The 13,533-nt window shown below is 47.4% G+C and overlaps 1 protein-coding gene across 2 annotated transcripts in view; it reads left to right on the forward strand.

Annotated features, from left to right (window-relative positions):
• Nucleotides 1-13,533, forward strand: part of DYNC1H1 (dynein cytoplasmic 1 heavy chain 1) — a 916,572-nt gene that overhangs the window by 616,522 nt on the left and 286,517 nt on the right. For both annotated transcript variants that reach the window (XM_069208347.1, XM_069208346.1), the window contains exon 54: nucleotides 9,104-9,319. In XM_069208347.1, the coding sequence (XP_069064448.1) occupies nucleotides 9,104-9,319 (216 nt within the window). The remainder of the gene's footprint in view (nucleotides 1-9,103; nucleotides 9,320-13,533) is intronic.

Raw genomic sequence — 13,533 nt, forward strand, 5'->3', positions numbered from 1 at the left:
TAGTTTAGGCAGATGGATAGTCAAATGTATTCAAACTTGCTATGCTAAAGCTAGACTGCAGTTTCCTGTTACCGCTAAAAGCACCCTATGAAAAAAGGTGCTTTTATTTGTTTTCTAGGTAACATCACAATAGCAGACAGATGTAAAGCTGCTACTTGGTCTGCACCGCATACATTTACTAAACACTATTGTATAGATGCTTTAGCATGCCAACAAGTCAGTGTTGGCCAAGCCGTGCTGAGAACACTTTTTCAAGCAACTCCTACAGGCTAGCAACTGCTTATTTGGAATGGCTTCTTTACAGTCTAGTCAAACATGTGTATCTACAGTCACACATGCCATCAAACGGAAAATGTTACTTACCCAGTAGACATCTGTTTGTGACATGTAGTTCTGTACTTCACATGCGCCTTAACTGGACTTCTGTTTGCTGTTGTAGTTGCATTGTCATAAAAATATTGTTCATATGTAAATACACTGCATGGTCATCTTCTATTTACTCTCTATACACTCCTTACCTCATCCACCAGCGAGAAAAACTAACAAAGGACTCCATACCCATGTGCAGCATCACCGAGAGGATGAGTCACTCAATCTTGTTACTTGAAAAGATTCTTCTAACAAAAAAACTTGACACCCTGGACCCAACACTAGATGGCTGACTTATGCAAAGCATGTGAATCTATAGCACCACATACTACGAACTACTGGGTAAGTAACATTTTACTTTTTAAACTTTGTGGGAGCACTAGAGTCACGCAAGACTTCTGTGGGATCATCGGTCCTGAAACGTAGTTTTTTTTGTTAATTTTTTCAAGCCCATTCTGTAACCTCTTCAGATGCTTTTTTCTTGAAAACAGCAGAAAGGATTCACCCCAAATGTTAGACTTCATTTGTGAATACAAGGCTCTTTAGAAGTCAGTGACCCAGCGCAGTAGTGGTATTAGTCTGTCTTACCTGCTCCTACTGATGTTGCCATACAAAAGACTCATGAACATTCAGCAATCTGGCATTGTGGTAGATTCGGATAGATGCTGACAAGCGGTAGCTTCATCACTGTATGCAAGACAGCTGGGTGTCTGCAGCTCACCTCCCGGTAGTATAGTAGATGTCTGATTCTTACGGCGGGTCTTGAACCCTTACTTAGTTTCCAAGGCGCAAGTAGGTGCTGTGGCTACACGGGTCAAAACCTGCCACTCTTGATGGTTGCACGCTGTACAAAGCTGACAGCCACGCTACATTAGGGCGATAGCCCTCGCTGTTCACAGCAATGAACCAGGGCACTGTTTCTTGTCATTGTGGTCCTCTTTGGCATCAGGGTTGCCGACTGGGGTAGCGCATCACAAGGGTGAGTGACTTGATGAGTGCAGCAGTACTAATGTTCACGGCAGCCCGATCTCTTATACAAGGTTGGCGACTTGTGTGGTACAGGGCGTAGTGGCCCAATCTGTACAACTGTACTTATCTTCACGGATGCCCCCTCTGGAATATGGAATCACCAACCTGGGTGATACAAGGGCGAGTGACCTGATCAGTCTGGAAGTACTTACCTTCACACTGGTCCCCTCTGACATATAGGGGCATTGTCTTAGATGGAACCGTCCCTGCGGCAATTCAAGCTACACTGTAAACATCACACTTAGTTTCAGGGGCAATTCAGGATATCCCCACTGCACCTTGTTCTTTCCAGGCACTATCCTCCTTCTCACAGGGTCCTCTGAACTGTGCAGGTAGATGCTGGTGCCCCAGGCTGCGGCAGAGGTAGTTTTGATTGCCCTGAGTTTTGTTCCCTCACCCAGCAGGGAGACCAGCAGACCTTGGTCCCCAGTCCTAAGCACCACATGTGGCAGTCTTGTTGAGCTTCATCACGTTGATGTACAGCCACTGCTTAACGGTTAAATAATTAGGAGACTACGGCTCCCCTTTTTATAATCCATGTCCAGATACAGATGTGACTTAGTATCTGTCAGTAGGAAGCTGGCTCTCTACATGGTGCACTAAAATGAAGTACACCTTGCAGAGAGTCCAGTGGATCCCCCCAAAGGTTTGCAGAGGCAGAAATAGATAGGTCTAATGCTCTATTTGTGGTAGTGTGGGCGAGCAGTTAGGCTTATCAAGGAATCTTCTGAAGCATTTGTTGTACTCCGAGGCAATGAATGAGAGACCCACTTAAAGAATAAATCCGAGACCAAATTAGAAAAATAACATTTGCTTTTATATATGCTTTGAACCAAAGAACTTCATTATAAGGTAAGCAGTTTTTAAATTAAAAATACTTTTTAGTTTAAAAAATTGACAGTGCAATTTTCTGAGTCTTCAATGTTGACGTATGGGAGGAAAACAAGAATGTAGTTTTGCAGGTAAGTATTTGACTTACAAATCCAGTCTTCGGGGTTTTAGGTCCACATCAGGCAAGGTTCAAACCAGTACCAAGAGTGCACCCGCAGTGGCACATGGGCAGCCGGGTGCAGAGGTCAAATTCGGGATCAGGTGCCCAATGTTAACCAACAGAGACTGGGGGTGAAGGAAGTGCAGAGTGCCAACATGGCATGGGCAACCAATGTTAACCAGCGGAGACGGGGGTGGGGGTGACCAAAGATGCGCTTCTCACAGGTGAGTAAAAGCAGTGTCAGTGCCAGTCTCCTGGGGTTGAGGCAAGCACCAGGGGTGCCACAAGGCAGCACCAAATTTACACCCTAAGCAGCACAGGGATGACTGGGTGCAGAGTGGCAACACAGCGTTAGGCACTCAGTGCAAGTCAATGAGAGAGGTCAGTTTTGGAAAAAGGCTGCAAGCTCAGGCTAGAAGGCTGAATGAAGAAAACCCACGCTTCCCAGTTAAGTTCAGATGTTGCAGGACTCGGGGAATCCTTGGTCCAGCTCCTCTAGGTCAAGTGCTCCAGATGGAGGGGTGTACCTTGATGTCGTAAAACAACTTACTGGGCCGTCACGGTCAGGGGGAATCTTTGGATTGAGACTGCAGGCTTTGAGGCAGAGTCCGACATGAGTCAACCCAGGATGGATTTGGGCTCAGAATCACTGGGAAACCGTCACAGGACTGATGGGCCACTCGGTCCGTGAGCGTATGGTGCAGAGGTTGGTCTGGGTGTGGTTTCGCTGTTCCTCAGGTCAGTGTTCTTTTTTCTTAATGTTGGTTTCTTATTGAACAGGTCTGCTGTTCTCAGAAGATCTTGGTCTTTACTGAAGGCAGGCAGTTCTCCCAAGCTCTGGAGGTCGCTGGGCTGCAGGACAGGTCACCCTTTGGTGCAGGATTGTCAAGGGCTGCAGACAGGCCGGTAGGGCTGGGGCCAAGTCAGTTGGTGTCTGCAGTTCTCTCTGCAGGTCTTCTTAGGTCGTCAGAAATCTGAGTTTTAGGGTTCAGGGTTATCACCTAAATATTGAATTGAGGGACTTTATAAGAGTGACAGGTGGGAGCCAATAGGATACTCAACTTTAGGGTGCCTATACCCTTCTTATGACCACTTCCTTTGGGAGGTGCACATAGCCCTAAAGCTATTGGGCTAAGTCCTTTCAAACAAGATGGAGGAATTTAAAAAGTAGTGTCCACCTCAGCTCGTCCACCTTAGAATGGGACTGACATAAAGTGGTACTCCTTGTAATTTAACTGCAGTTCTGCGGTCATAAGTGGGGTCAGGAACTGGGGGCCGTCCTTCTCTATCATTTGGAGCGGCCTTTGAAGCTCCCCTCCCTGGAATGTCTATCCTGCCTGGATGAGGTGTTATTACCTCCGCCCAGAGCAGGCATGTAACCATGTCAAAAGATGCACTTTCTAATGTCAAGTACCCATTCCTCTGACCTGTCCTTTATCCTTGAAGCAGACTTTCACTGCAGGAACACAAGTTAGATAGCCTCACAACACAGGACATGAGAATGCCTTTGAGGATCACACCTGAATGTCAGCCTCACTGCTTAGGTCTACCAAAAGGTTACACAGGTCATAGCCCTGCTCTTTAGGATTCCTTGACTCTGCAGTGTTTCTTTTGCCAGTGCCATCCTTTTACTGAGATGTGCCCTAGCCCCATTCACCAGTGACCTTTCCAGAATCAGAGCCCGTTTGAAGTGCACAAGAGAGCCTGTCTCTCCCTTACTCCAGTGTGTTCCACCGAGCTTTCAGTAATGTGGCAATCTACAGATATTTCTGAGAGGACTCAACCATCTCCAAGTCTTCCCAAGACCCTTGATTTCTGATATGGAACCCACAAGCCTCCATACATTGTACCTCTCACTGACATCCATACACCGTTACTGTAGGATGCTGGCTCTTTGTATAGTGGACCAAAATGAGGTACGCTTTGCAGAGAGTCTAGACAAACCCCCGGAGGTATCACAGAGGCACAAAAGACATCCAAAATGCTCTTTTGTGGTAGTGTGGGAGAGCAGTTAGGCATATCATAGGGTAGTGCTATCATGTACAGGACACACAGTAAGTGAGAGAAACACACAATAAAGAAATCCAACACCAATTTATAAAAAATAACACATACTTTTGTATAAATGTAGATACCAAGATCACTGGAATCAGGTGAGTATCCTCTTGGGATAGGAATTTTATGAGCTTTCAGAAGTGGACACAGTGCATTTTTCTGTAGCTACAATGTTACTCCATGGGAGAGAAAACATACACAGCAAACGGGTACTACACAACAACTTACAGAGCCGGTCTTGTGGACTTAGTGTCAGTACAGGGCAGGGTACTAGGCTACACCAAGAGGTCACCTTGGACGGCACTGGGGTGGCCGAGTGCAGTTCAGTGTCTAATACCCTGTGTATGTCTGTAGGGTATGGTCACAAAGATGCTGCCTGGGTGGATTGATAGTCCAGTCCGGGTGAACCACTGAGGAGTTTCACTTCTTGCAGTGCTTAAGGACATAGCAACACCAGTGGTCCGGGGCGTTCAGTGCAGAGGTGGTTTGGACCATCTGGTTTACTGCCACAGGTCGCAATGGAAGAACCCTCACAGAAACAGGCTGCAGGCATGGACTGGAGGATCAGTCTGGCCGAGCAAACATGTGGGCTCTAGTCTCAAGAGCCTGGGGTACGTAGGGACACCAGTGGTACTTTGGTCAGGGGGCGTCCGGGTGCAAAGGTGCAGGGACCATCAGGTCTTCACCGGAAGCAGTCACATTGAAGGGAGTTCTGCAGAAACAGGCTGCAGACACCGTAGGGAAGCCCACAGAGTACAAGCTTGGGGGTGGGCGTCATCTTTGGAGGGCCTGGGAATCAGGCTGACACCGTTGGCCTACTTCAGCTTGGGCTAGGCCACTCAGGTGCAGTGGTGCTGTCCGTTGGGTTTTTGGCAGTCCTGGTCCTCACAGTTCTTTCTTGGGTTGCCTGCAGGTGCGGGGAAGTTGCTCCTTTTGTTTCAAGGGAGTTCTTCCTGCCAATTTGTGAAGCACTGGCAGCTCTCCCGGGTGCTTGGAGACTGCAACGGCAGGACAGGTCAGTTGGTCCTCAAGGGGCGGTGCAGCAGACAGGTTAGCAGGGTTGGTGCTAAGTCTGCCGTGCGCCTCAGTTCTCAGGTTCAGAAGGCTTCTTGTCACCTCCTTTTGTGTCCAGCGAAGATTTAAGGGCCTGGTATCAGGGGGTCCCCTTAATACTAAATTTAAGGGGTTAGTGGAGTGAAGGGTAGTAGCCAATTGGGTACTTACCCTTCGGGTCACTACAGCCCCTAGATGACCACTTCCATTGGGGAGTGGGCATCACCCTGCCCCAGAATACCTAATTCCACCACACACACACACACAAGATGGCGAAATTCCTAAGGCCGTGTTTATCTCAGGCTGGTCACCCTAGGGGTTTGTCCAGCTTGGAAATGCAACGCACCTCCTACATAGCTAATTTTCTCACCTGTCCAGGTGCCAATTGGGCCCTGGGGCAGGGGGTTCGGCATCTCCCCTGAAGAGAGCCCTATCTGCATTCCAAAGGCAGTGGTCGTCTTTGATGCCTCTTGCTTTGGAATGCAGATTTCCAGGTCATCCTGTTGGGAGGGGTGTTCTAACAACCCTACCCCAGAGCAGGTTTTGTTTCTGACCTCCAGAGAGCACTTGGTGGTCAGAACCTCGACTAAGTGTCAGGCTTGCTCGAACTAGTCATTAAGCCCATCAGCAGTTGGTAAGTTTTCAGGAAGCACATGTAAGGTGCCCTCTGGGTGTGTGTATTAATAAATCCATCACTGGAATCAGTGAGGGTTCATTAATACAAGATGTTTGATAGTAAACATTTCTAGAATCAGTGAAGCCATCATGTTACCGGGGAACTCGTATTGACCAGTGTCCAGCTCTGTACTTAAAATGGCTTCCCTGTACACTTGCTATGTCTTAAAATCGACAGACATAGCAGAGACATATCTGTTCTTGCAGATATGTCCACACATATAATATAAGGCACCCTACCTTAGGGCTGGTGGCCTGCTGTGGGGGTGACTTACAAATATTACAGGCAGTGTTTAGGGGACATAGCACACAGGCAGGGGTGTATGTCTGTCACTGTCCGTCACAACGTTGATAGATATCCGTCTGCTGAAATATAAATCCAATAGGATATAACAGGATTTAGATTTTGTCAAACTGGAAATCGGTCACTATTGTGAATGGATTAACTCGTCCGCCAATATCTAAATCAGGCCCTTAGTCTATAAGACAGCAGCCAGTACAATGCACTGAGAGTAGTGTAAGCTCCTGGAGCCTTAAAGTGTCAGGACATCTGTAATAGATTTTTTTTAACTCTTTAATGCACCTGTCAGACTAAACTTTTTCTCATTGCTTAGTCACGTGTGCAGCAGTTTGAGGGATAGGTGCTGAAATGTAGTTTTAAGAAGATGTTTTTGGTACTTCATACAGCCTAAACTTTGGAAAATCATGCCTGCAGGAGACTTTTGGAACGTGTTCGGCTACATTTAGGGATGTTGGACTCTTAACCCTTCCCATTCATATTATTATTATTAAGTGTTCCTATGTGCCTGTACGCAGTTGGAAATTATTCTAATGTTTATGACTTCAAGGAAGGTTCCAAACGTTGTAGCACCAGGACCACAAGTAAGTAACAATTTCTTACTGGGCCCTAACTTAACGATGTCATTTTCCCATAGTGTTCCACAGCATCCAATCCTGTTGCACTCTGATTGGATTCCTTGCAACTCTTTTTGACATTTGACACACTCTCAAGCCAGGAATGGCAAGTGGAAACGGCTTACTTTTAAAAGACGGTGAGGTTAGAAACTCGGGTACATTTTAACACATGATATCCACACATTTGTTATTGTACCAAAGCCCATGCTTTTTGTACCATAAAGTCTAAGCTCAGTGTTAAATTACCCCTATGTTATCCTGCTAGTCTGCTGTTGGTTTGACCCTCAGAACTTCTAAACTCATTAGTTATTTGTTGGAGGCTGTAGATACTGATGTCTGTACCAAACTCAGTTGGATCCATCGCTGGGTATCAGGCTAGGCAGTTGTGATAGGCTAAGCCCTCTGCTGCCACGTTTCTATCATAACTTTTCCAAATAGACACAAACACCTTTTGCAAAAAGGCTGCTATAGCACTTTAATAACAAGCTCTCCCTAACAATGAAAGCAGAGTTACTGTTGCCTAAACATTTTTTGTCTTGTGATTTATTTATTTTTTGCCCATGATTTTTCCCCCAGTGGACTTCAGTCTTATGCAAGCTTGCTTGAAGTGTTTTGTGTCATTTTTGTTTCTTTTCAACTTAAGTGTGCTGTGCTTCTTATAACTGTGCTCCCAAAATGAACCCTGTTTCCAAGTGAGGGTGACGAGTGCTACTTCATCCCAGGCTGTGCGGGGGTGGTAACTCATTTAAAGTATAGCAGTACAAACTTTTTTTAACCTTTTTTATTGGTATATTGCTAATTACTTTTCTCAGTAAAGGTCTGTTCAGTCTTTTTATCTCTTGACCCTTACCTTAATGTTGTCTAGGGTGTGTATGACGAATTGATGGTTGTGTTTTTAGGATGTGTGGCTCACATGTTAGTTGGTGAACTACGGTGTCCATTTGGGCCCCCTGTGCATTTTGCATAAAATGATGCTTGCATTTGACCTGGGTTTGCAAATTTTTGATATGGCATCACGAATGAACATCTCTCCAGTCCCCTTCCCTGAAACCTTTGTACGTATTGGGAGGATTCCAGCCCATTCCTTCTTTCCAGTGTATGGCTCAGGAAACCTGGTTGAAGCTCACCCAGGACCTGGATTATGGTGGCCTTCATTGCAACAGGACCAGAAGTAGGCTTCATTCAGTCCAATGGACATATTACCTAGACCAGTCTGAAATGGTCTGACCTAGTAACTGAGCTTAGAAGCTAACAGAATCTAGCCAGGACAAGGATGCTTCTCCAGGACTGGGGCAGTAGACACATTTTCAAATATCACTTACTCTCTGATTTGCTGACATTTTTCATTGACCACAATGCATCTGTTGAAAAGTATTTGGTTTGTTCAAGATGGTCTGTACACAACTGTATGAGAGAAGACACTAGACCAATTTTATAATCACTCCTTGATTTTTTTCTCTCCCTTCTGACTGGGCCTACTTTTATGAGAATCCTTGCTGCTATAAGCTGAAGGGTAACTTATATTCCTGTACAAGGAGATGTCCTTCTCTGGAGGGTCTAACCTGAACCACATGAAGTCCTGACCAGACCCACTTTGCCCATCGCGTAGCAACATTGCACAATTTAATAACAACTTTTTGGCAGGATGTCAGTGGTCACAGAGCTGTGTTTGATATGGCTTCTTGGTAATGCTTCTTCTGCAGCACAAACTACTATTGTGAATTAATGTCAGATTTTCTTTTTGCTCTGTAATTAATATGTAGTGTTAATGTGTTAGCATAAGCACTTATCTAATTCTGACAAGAATGTGTCTTTATTTTGTCTGATGTCACCTTAGATAGATGATCACCTCCAAGTCTGCCCTGTTCTCTAAATCGATCAGTGGTAGAGTGAGTGCAGCTTGTGTGGTGTTGCCAAATAAACCGCAACAATGAGTGGGAAGGAAAATGTCACAGCATACAAAGGAAACGAGTTACTCCTTATTCAGTATCTAATATATTTGTTTTAATTTTACAGCTAAACTACGCTGATATGCTGAAACGAGTCGAGCCCCTCCGTAATGAACTGCAGAAGCTGGAGGATGATGCTAAAGACAATCAGGCAAAAGCTAACGAGGTCGAGCAAATGATTCGTGACCTAGAGGCTAGCATAGCCCGGTATAAGGAAGAGTATGCTGTTCTCATTTCGGAAGCCCAAGCTATTAAAGCCGACTTGGCTGCTGTTGAAGCAAAAGTAAGAATATTCTGTGTGCTGGCAGTAGAATATTTTTATTTTTGAGTTTCTTAATTAATAAGTTTATTTGTAAAGAGTAAGTTGCTGCTTTGTGATCTGTTGACTAATGATAGATAAAGCATGCTAGTGATGCCTGAGATGTCATAAGAATATCCTCTTATAGATGTGTACATTATAGCATGGGTGCCTATGGAGAAAGGGGGAGCTCCAGTTCCAGTCTACTGGCAGGTAAGTACCTGCTTCCCGGGGAGCAGACCAAGTGGGTTTAGTAGAGCACTGGGGGGGGGTTGGCGGGGGGGACTAGGCACATACAGCACACCCTCAGCGGCACGGGGTGGATGGGTGCAGTGGGCAAACAGGGTGTTGGCTTTGCAATAGATTTCAATGGAGGGACCCAGGGGTCATTCAGATGTTGCAAACGGGGCGCGGGGGAGGGGAGGGCTTCTTGGGCCAGCCACCGACTGGGCAAAGGTGAGGGCCATTTGCTGGTCACTGCTGCACCCATGGTCGATTATTCACAGGCCTGGGGGCTGCGGGTGAAGTGCTCCTTCCAGACGTCAGATTTCTTCATCTTGGGCAGTCACGGTCGGCGGGGGGAGGGGGGGGGGGGTGTTTTGGATGGGGGGGTGGATGCAGAGAGCCCTGGGGGTCGATGGTTTCTTCTTGCTTGAGGTAGTCAGTTCTGCTGTCCTCAGGCATCTCCACTAGCTGGAGTGCCCTGGGTATCTGTAAGACCAGGCTTGAGCCTTTGAGGCTCACTGCCAGGTTTTAAAGCTTCTGCTGGGGAAGTAGGTGTGGAGCACCTCCACCCAGGACAGGCTTTGTTCCTGGTCACAGAGTGCACAAAGGCACTCACCCTATGTGGCCAGAAACCGGTCTGGAAGTGGCAGGCTGGCAGAGACCGGTCAGCCTAGCACTACCAGTTGGGCTGGCATGCAGGGGGCATCTATAAGATACCCTCTGTGTGCATTTCTCAATAAATCCCACACTGGCATCAGTGTGGATTTATTGTACTGAGAAGTTTGATACCAAACTTCCCAGTATTCAGTGTAGCCATTATGGAACTGTGGGGTTTGTGTTTGACAAACTCCCTGACCGTATCCTCTTTATGGCTACCCTGCACTTACAATGTCTAAGAATTGGCTTGGACGCTTTAGGGGCATAGTACTCATGCAACTATGCTCTCACCTGTGGTATAGTGCAACCTGCCGTAGGGCTGTAAGGCCTGCTAGAGGGGTGACTTACCTATGCCACAGGGGAGTGCCATGTCGATGTAGTCATTTTCTCCCCACCAGCACACACAAGCTGTGAGGCAGTGTGCCTGTGCTGAGTGAGGGGTCCCCATGGTGGCATAATACATGCTGCAGCCCTTAGAGACCTTCACTGGCATCTGAGCCCTTGGTACCGGGGGTACCAGTTACAAGGGACTTACCTGAGTGCCAGTTGTGTAAGCAAAGGTTCAGTTTAGGGAAAGAACACTGGTGCTGGGGCCTGGTTAGCAGGGTCCTAGCACATTTTCAATCAAATCTTGGCATCAGCAAAGGCAAAAAGTCAGGGAGTAACCATGCCAAGGAGGCATTTCCTTACACAAGGGACTTATCTGTGTGCCAGGGCTGTGCCAATTGTGGGGACAAAGGTACAGTTTTAGGGAAAGAACACTGGTGCTGGGGCCTGGTTAGCAGGGTCCCAGCACACTTTCAATCAAAGCTGGTGCCAACAAAAGGCAAAAGGTTAGGGGGTAACCATGCCAACAGTGGCATTTTCCTACAATGGCATCCAGAGCTATTGAGTATGGCTGTCGATCCTCCACTCAGACTGCTTCTTTGGGCTGATCTTCTGTCGCAGCAGCAGGGGGGATGGTTCTCCACCCAAACCTGTCCAATCTCCGCCGCCTTTCGAGGAGATTGAGCAGCGACAGTTGACGACTTTTGATCTTCCACCCGAAGTCTCTGATGTTATCTTAGCAGCCAGGTGTCCCTCCACCAAATAGTATATGCCTGTTGTTGGCATAAATTTGTGGCATGGTGCACCCACAAATCTGTTGATCCCCTCTCTGCCCCTACTTTCTGAGGTTATTTTGTTCATTCTTTCTTTGGACCAGCAGGGCTATGATTTGGGGACCTTTAAAGGGTATTTATCTGCCATTTCTTAGGTTACCTGATCAGCCCTCACTCTTTAAATCTCCTATTGTGAATAGATTCCTAAAAGGTCTCACCCATGTATTGCGTCCCACTCCTTTTATCATGCCTTAGTGGGACCTCAATTTTGTCCTTACTTACTTAATGTGTTTTCCCTTTGAGCATATGCACAGTTGTCCCTTGCGGCTCCTCACCTTCAAAACTGTCTTTTTTTGTTGCCATCACTCCTCTCTCGGGGTGAGTGAGCTTTCTGGCCCTTTCGTCCAAACCTCCATTCTTGTCTGTACACCCTGACGAAGTGGTGTTGCGTATTAAGGCTTCCTTCCTTCCCAAGGTTGTTGCCAGTCCATCACCCGGCCTACTTTTTACACACCCCTGTATCCTTCCCATGAGGAGGAGCGACTCACCGCCTGGACCCAAAAAGAACATTGGCGTTCTATCGTAATTGTACTAAAGACTTTCGGGTAGACGATCAACTCTGTAAGGTATGTGGGTGCGAAGAAAGGGTAGGGGGTGCAAAAACATATCTCTTGATTGGTACTTCTTTGCACCAAAATGTGCTACGCTTTGGCCAAGGCTCATTTTTGACAAAAATGCCAAAAAGCTATTTTAAAAGTGGACACTTAGTGCAAAAATCAACAGTTCCTGTGGGAGGTAAGTAAATGTTAAATTCACAGGTAAGTAAAACACTTACAGGGTTCAAAGTTGACGCCCCTGAGCCCCCACAGCGACGCCTGCAGAGGAAATCCTGAGGCTTCCCCTGACCACGACTGCCTGCTTCAAGGAACCAGACGCCTGGAAACCACACTGCACCCGTAGACCCCAGGACCTGAAGGAACCTAACTCCAGTGCAGGAGCGACCCTCGGCCTAGCCCAGGTGGTGGCTACCCCGAGGAGCACCCCCTGTGCCTGCCTGCATTGTTGAAGAGACCCCCAGGTCCCCCCATTGATTCAGATTAGAAACCCGACGCCTGTTTGCACTCTGCACCCAGCCGCCTCTGTGCCGCTGAGGGTGTACTTTCTGTGCCTGCTTGTGTTCAACACCAGAACCCCCCCCGTGTTGGCATTGGGCAGATATCTGACCTCCTTTCCCAGGCATGATGGACATTTAAAGACAGGGAGCTTCAAAGGCGTTGCTGCCTTTGTAATGCGACTCAGGTCTTTCCAGATGGCGGAGATGGCGAGCCCCCCCCCCCCCCCCCCCCCCACCCCCTTCTGTCCTAAACCTTCTTTTGGCAGCTGATATATTCATTAAACTAGGAATGCCCACTTTGTGCCAGTCCCACCCCATGGTTGGACAACCTGAAGTGGACCCTACTTTTCAAATTACTCTATCTTGTTTGGATGGAATTTGCCCACTAAGGTTAGGGTGATGCCCACTTCCCAGTGGAAGTGGTCATAAGAAGGGTGTAATCACCCTAAAAGTGAGCAGCCCATTGGCTGTCGCCGGGCACTTCCTGTAGCAACTCTGCATTGAGTATTTAGGTGCCCCCCTAAACCCTTGAACTCGGATTCCTGACAAATTTAGAATGCCTGGACACTACAGAGTCGCACCAGCAGGGAAAACTGCAGACACCAACTGACTTGGCCCCAGACCTACCAGCCTGTCTCAGTCCATCAACAATCCTGTGCCAAAAGATGACCTGTCCTGCAGCCCAGAGACCTCCAAAGCTGTTCTTGCCTCGGGAAAAGATCTCCAGAGAAAGCAGACCTGTTCAAGAAGAAACAAACTTAAAAGAAAAAGAACTCTGCCCAAAAGAACCACGAAACTGCCTCTGCACCAGATGTCCATAAGCGAAGCCCAAGCAGCCCACCGGTTCTGTGAAGCGTCCCCAGCGATTGGGAGTCAGAGTCCAAAGTGAGCTGACCCCTGCTGGACTCTGCCTCAAAGTCTGCAGACTCAAACCGAAGACTCCTCCTGACCACGACCTTCCGGCTAGCTGTTCACAACTCCAAAGGACACCCTTGCAACTGGAGCCCCTGGGCCTTGGGGAGCTAAACTGTCAGTGTCCCTACATCCCTTAACATCAGAATTTACCAGGGTAGCTGTGGGTTTTCTTCGTTCAGCCGCCTGGC

Source organism: Pleurodeles waltl, chromosome 9 (genome assembly GCF_031143425.1).
Source record: "Pleurodeles waltl isolate 20211129_DDA chromosome 9, aPleWal1.hap1.20221129, whole genome shotgun sequence".
Lineage (NCBI taxonomy): Eukaryota > Metazoa > Chordata > Amphibia > Caudata > Salamandridae > Pleurodeles > Pleurodeles waltl.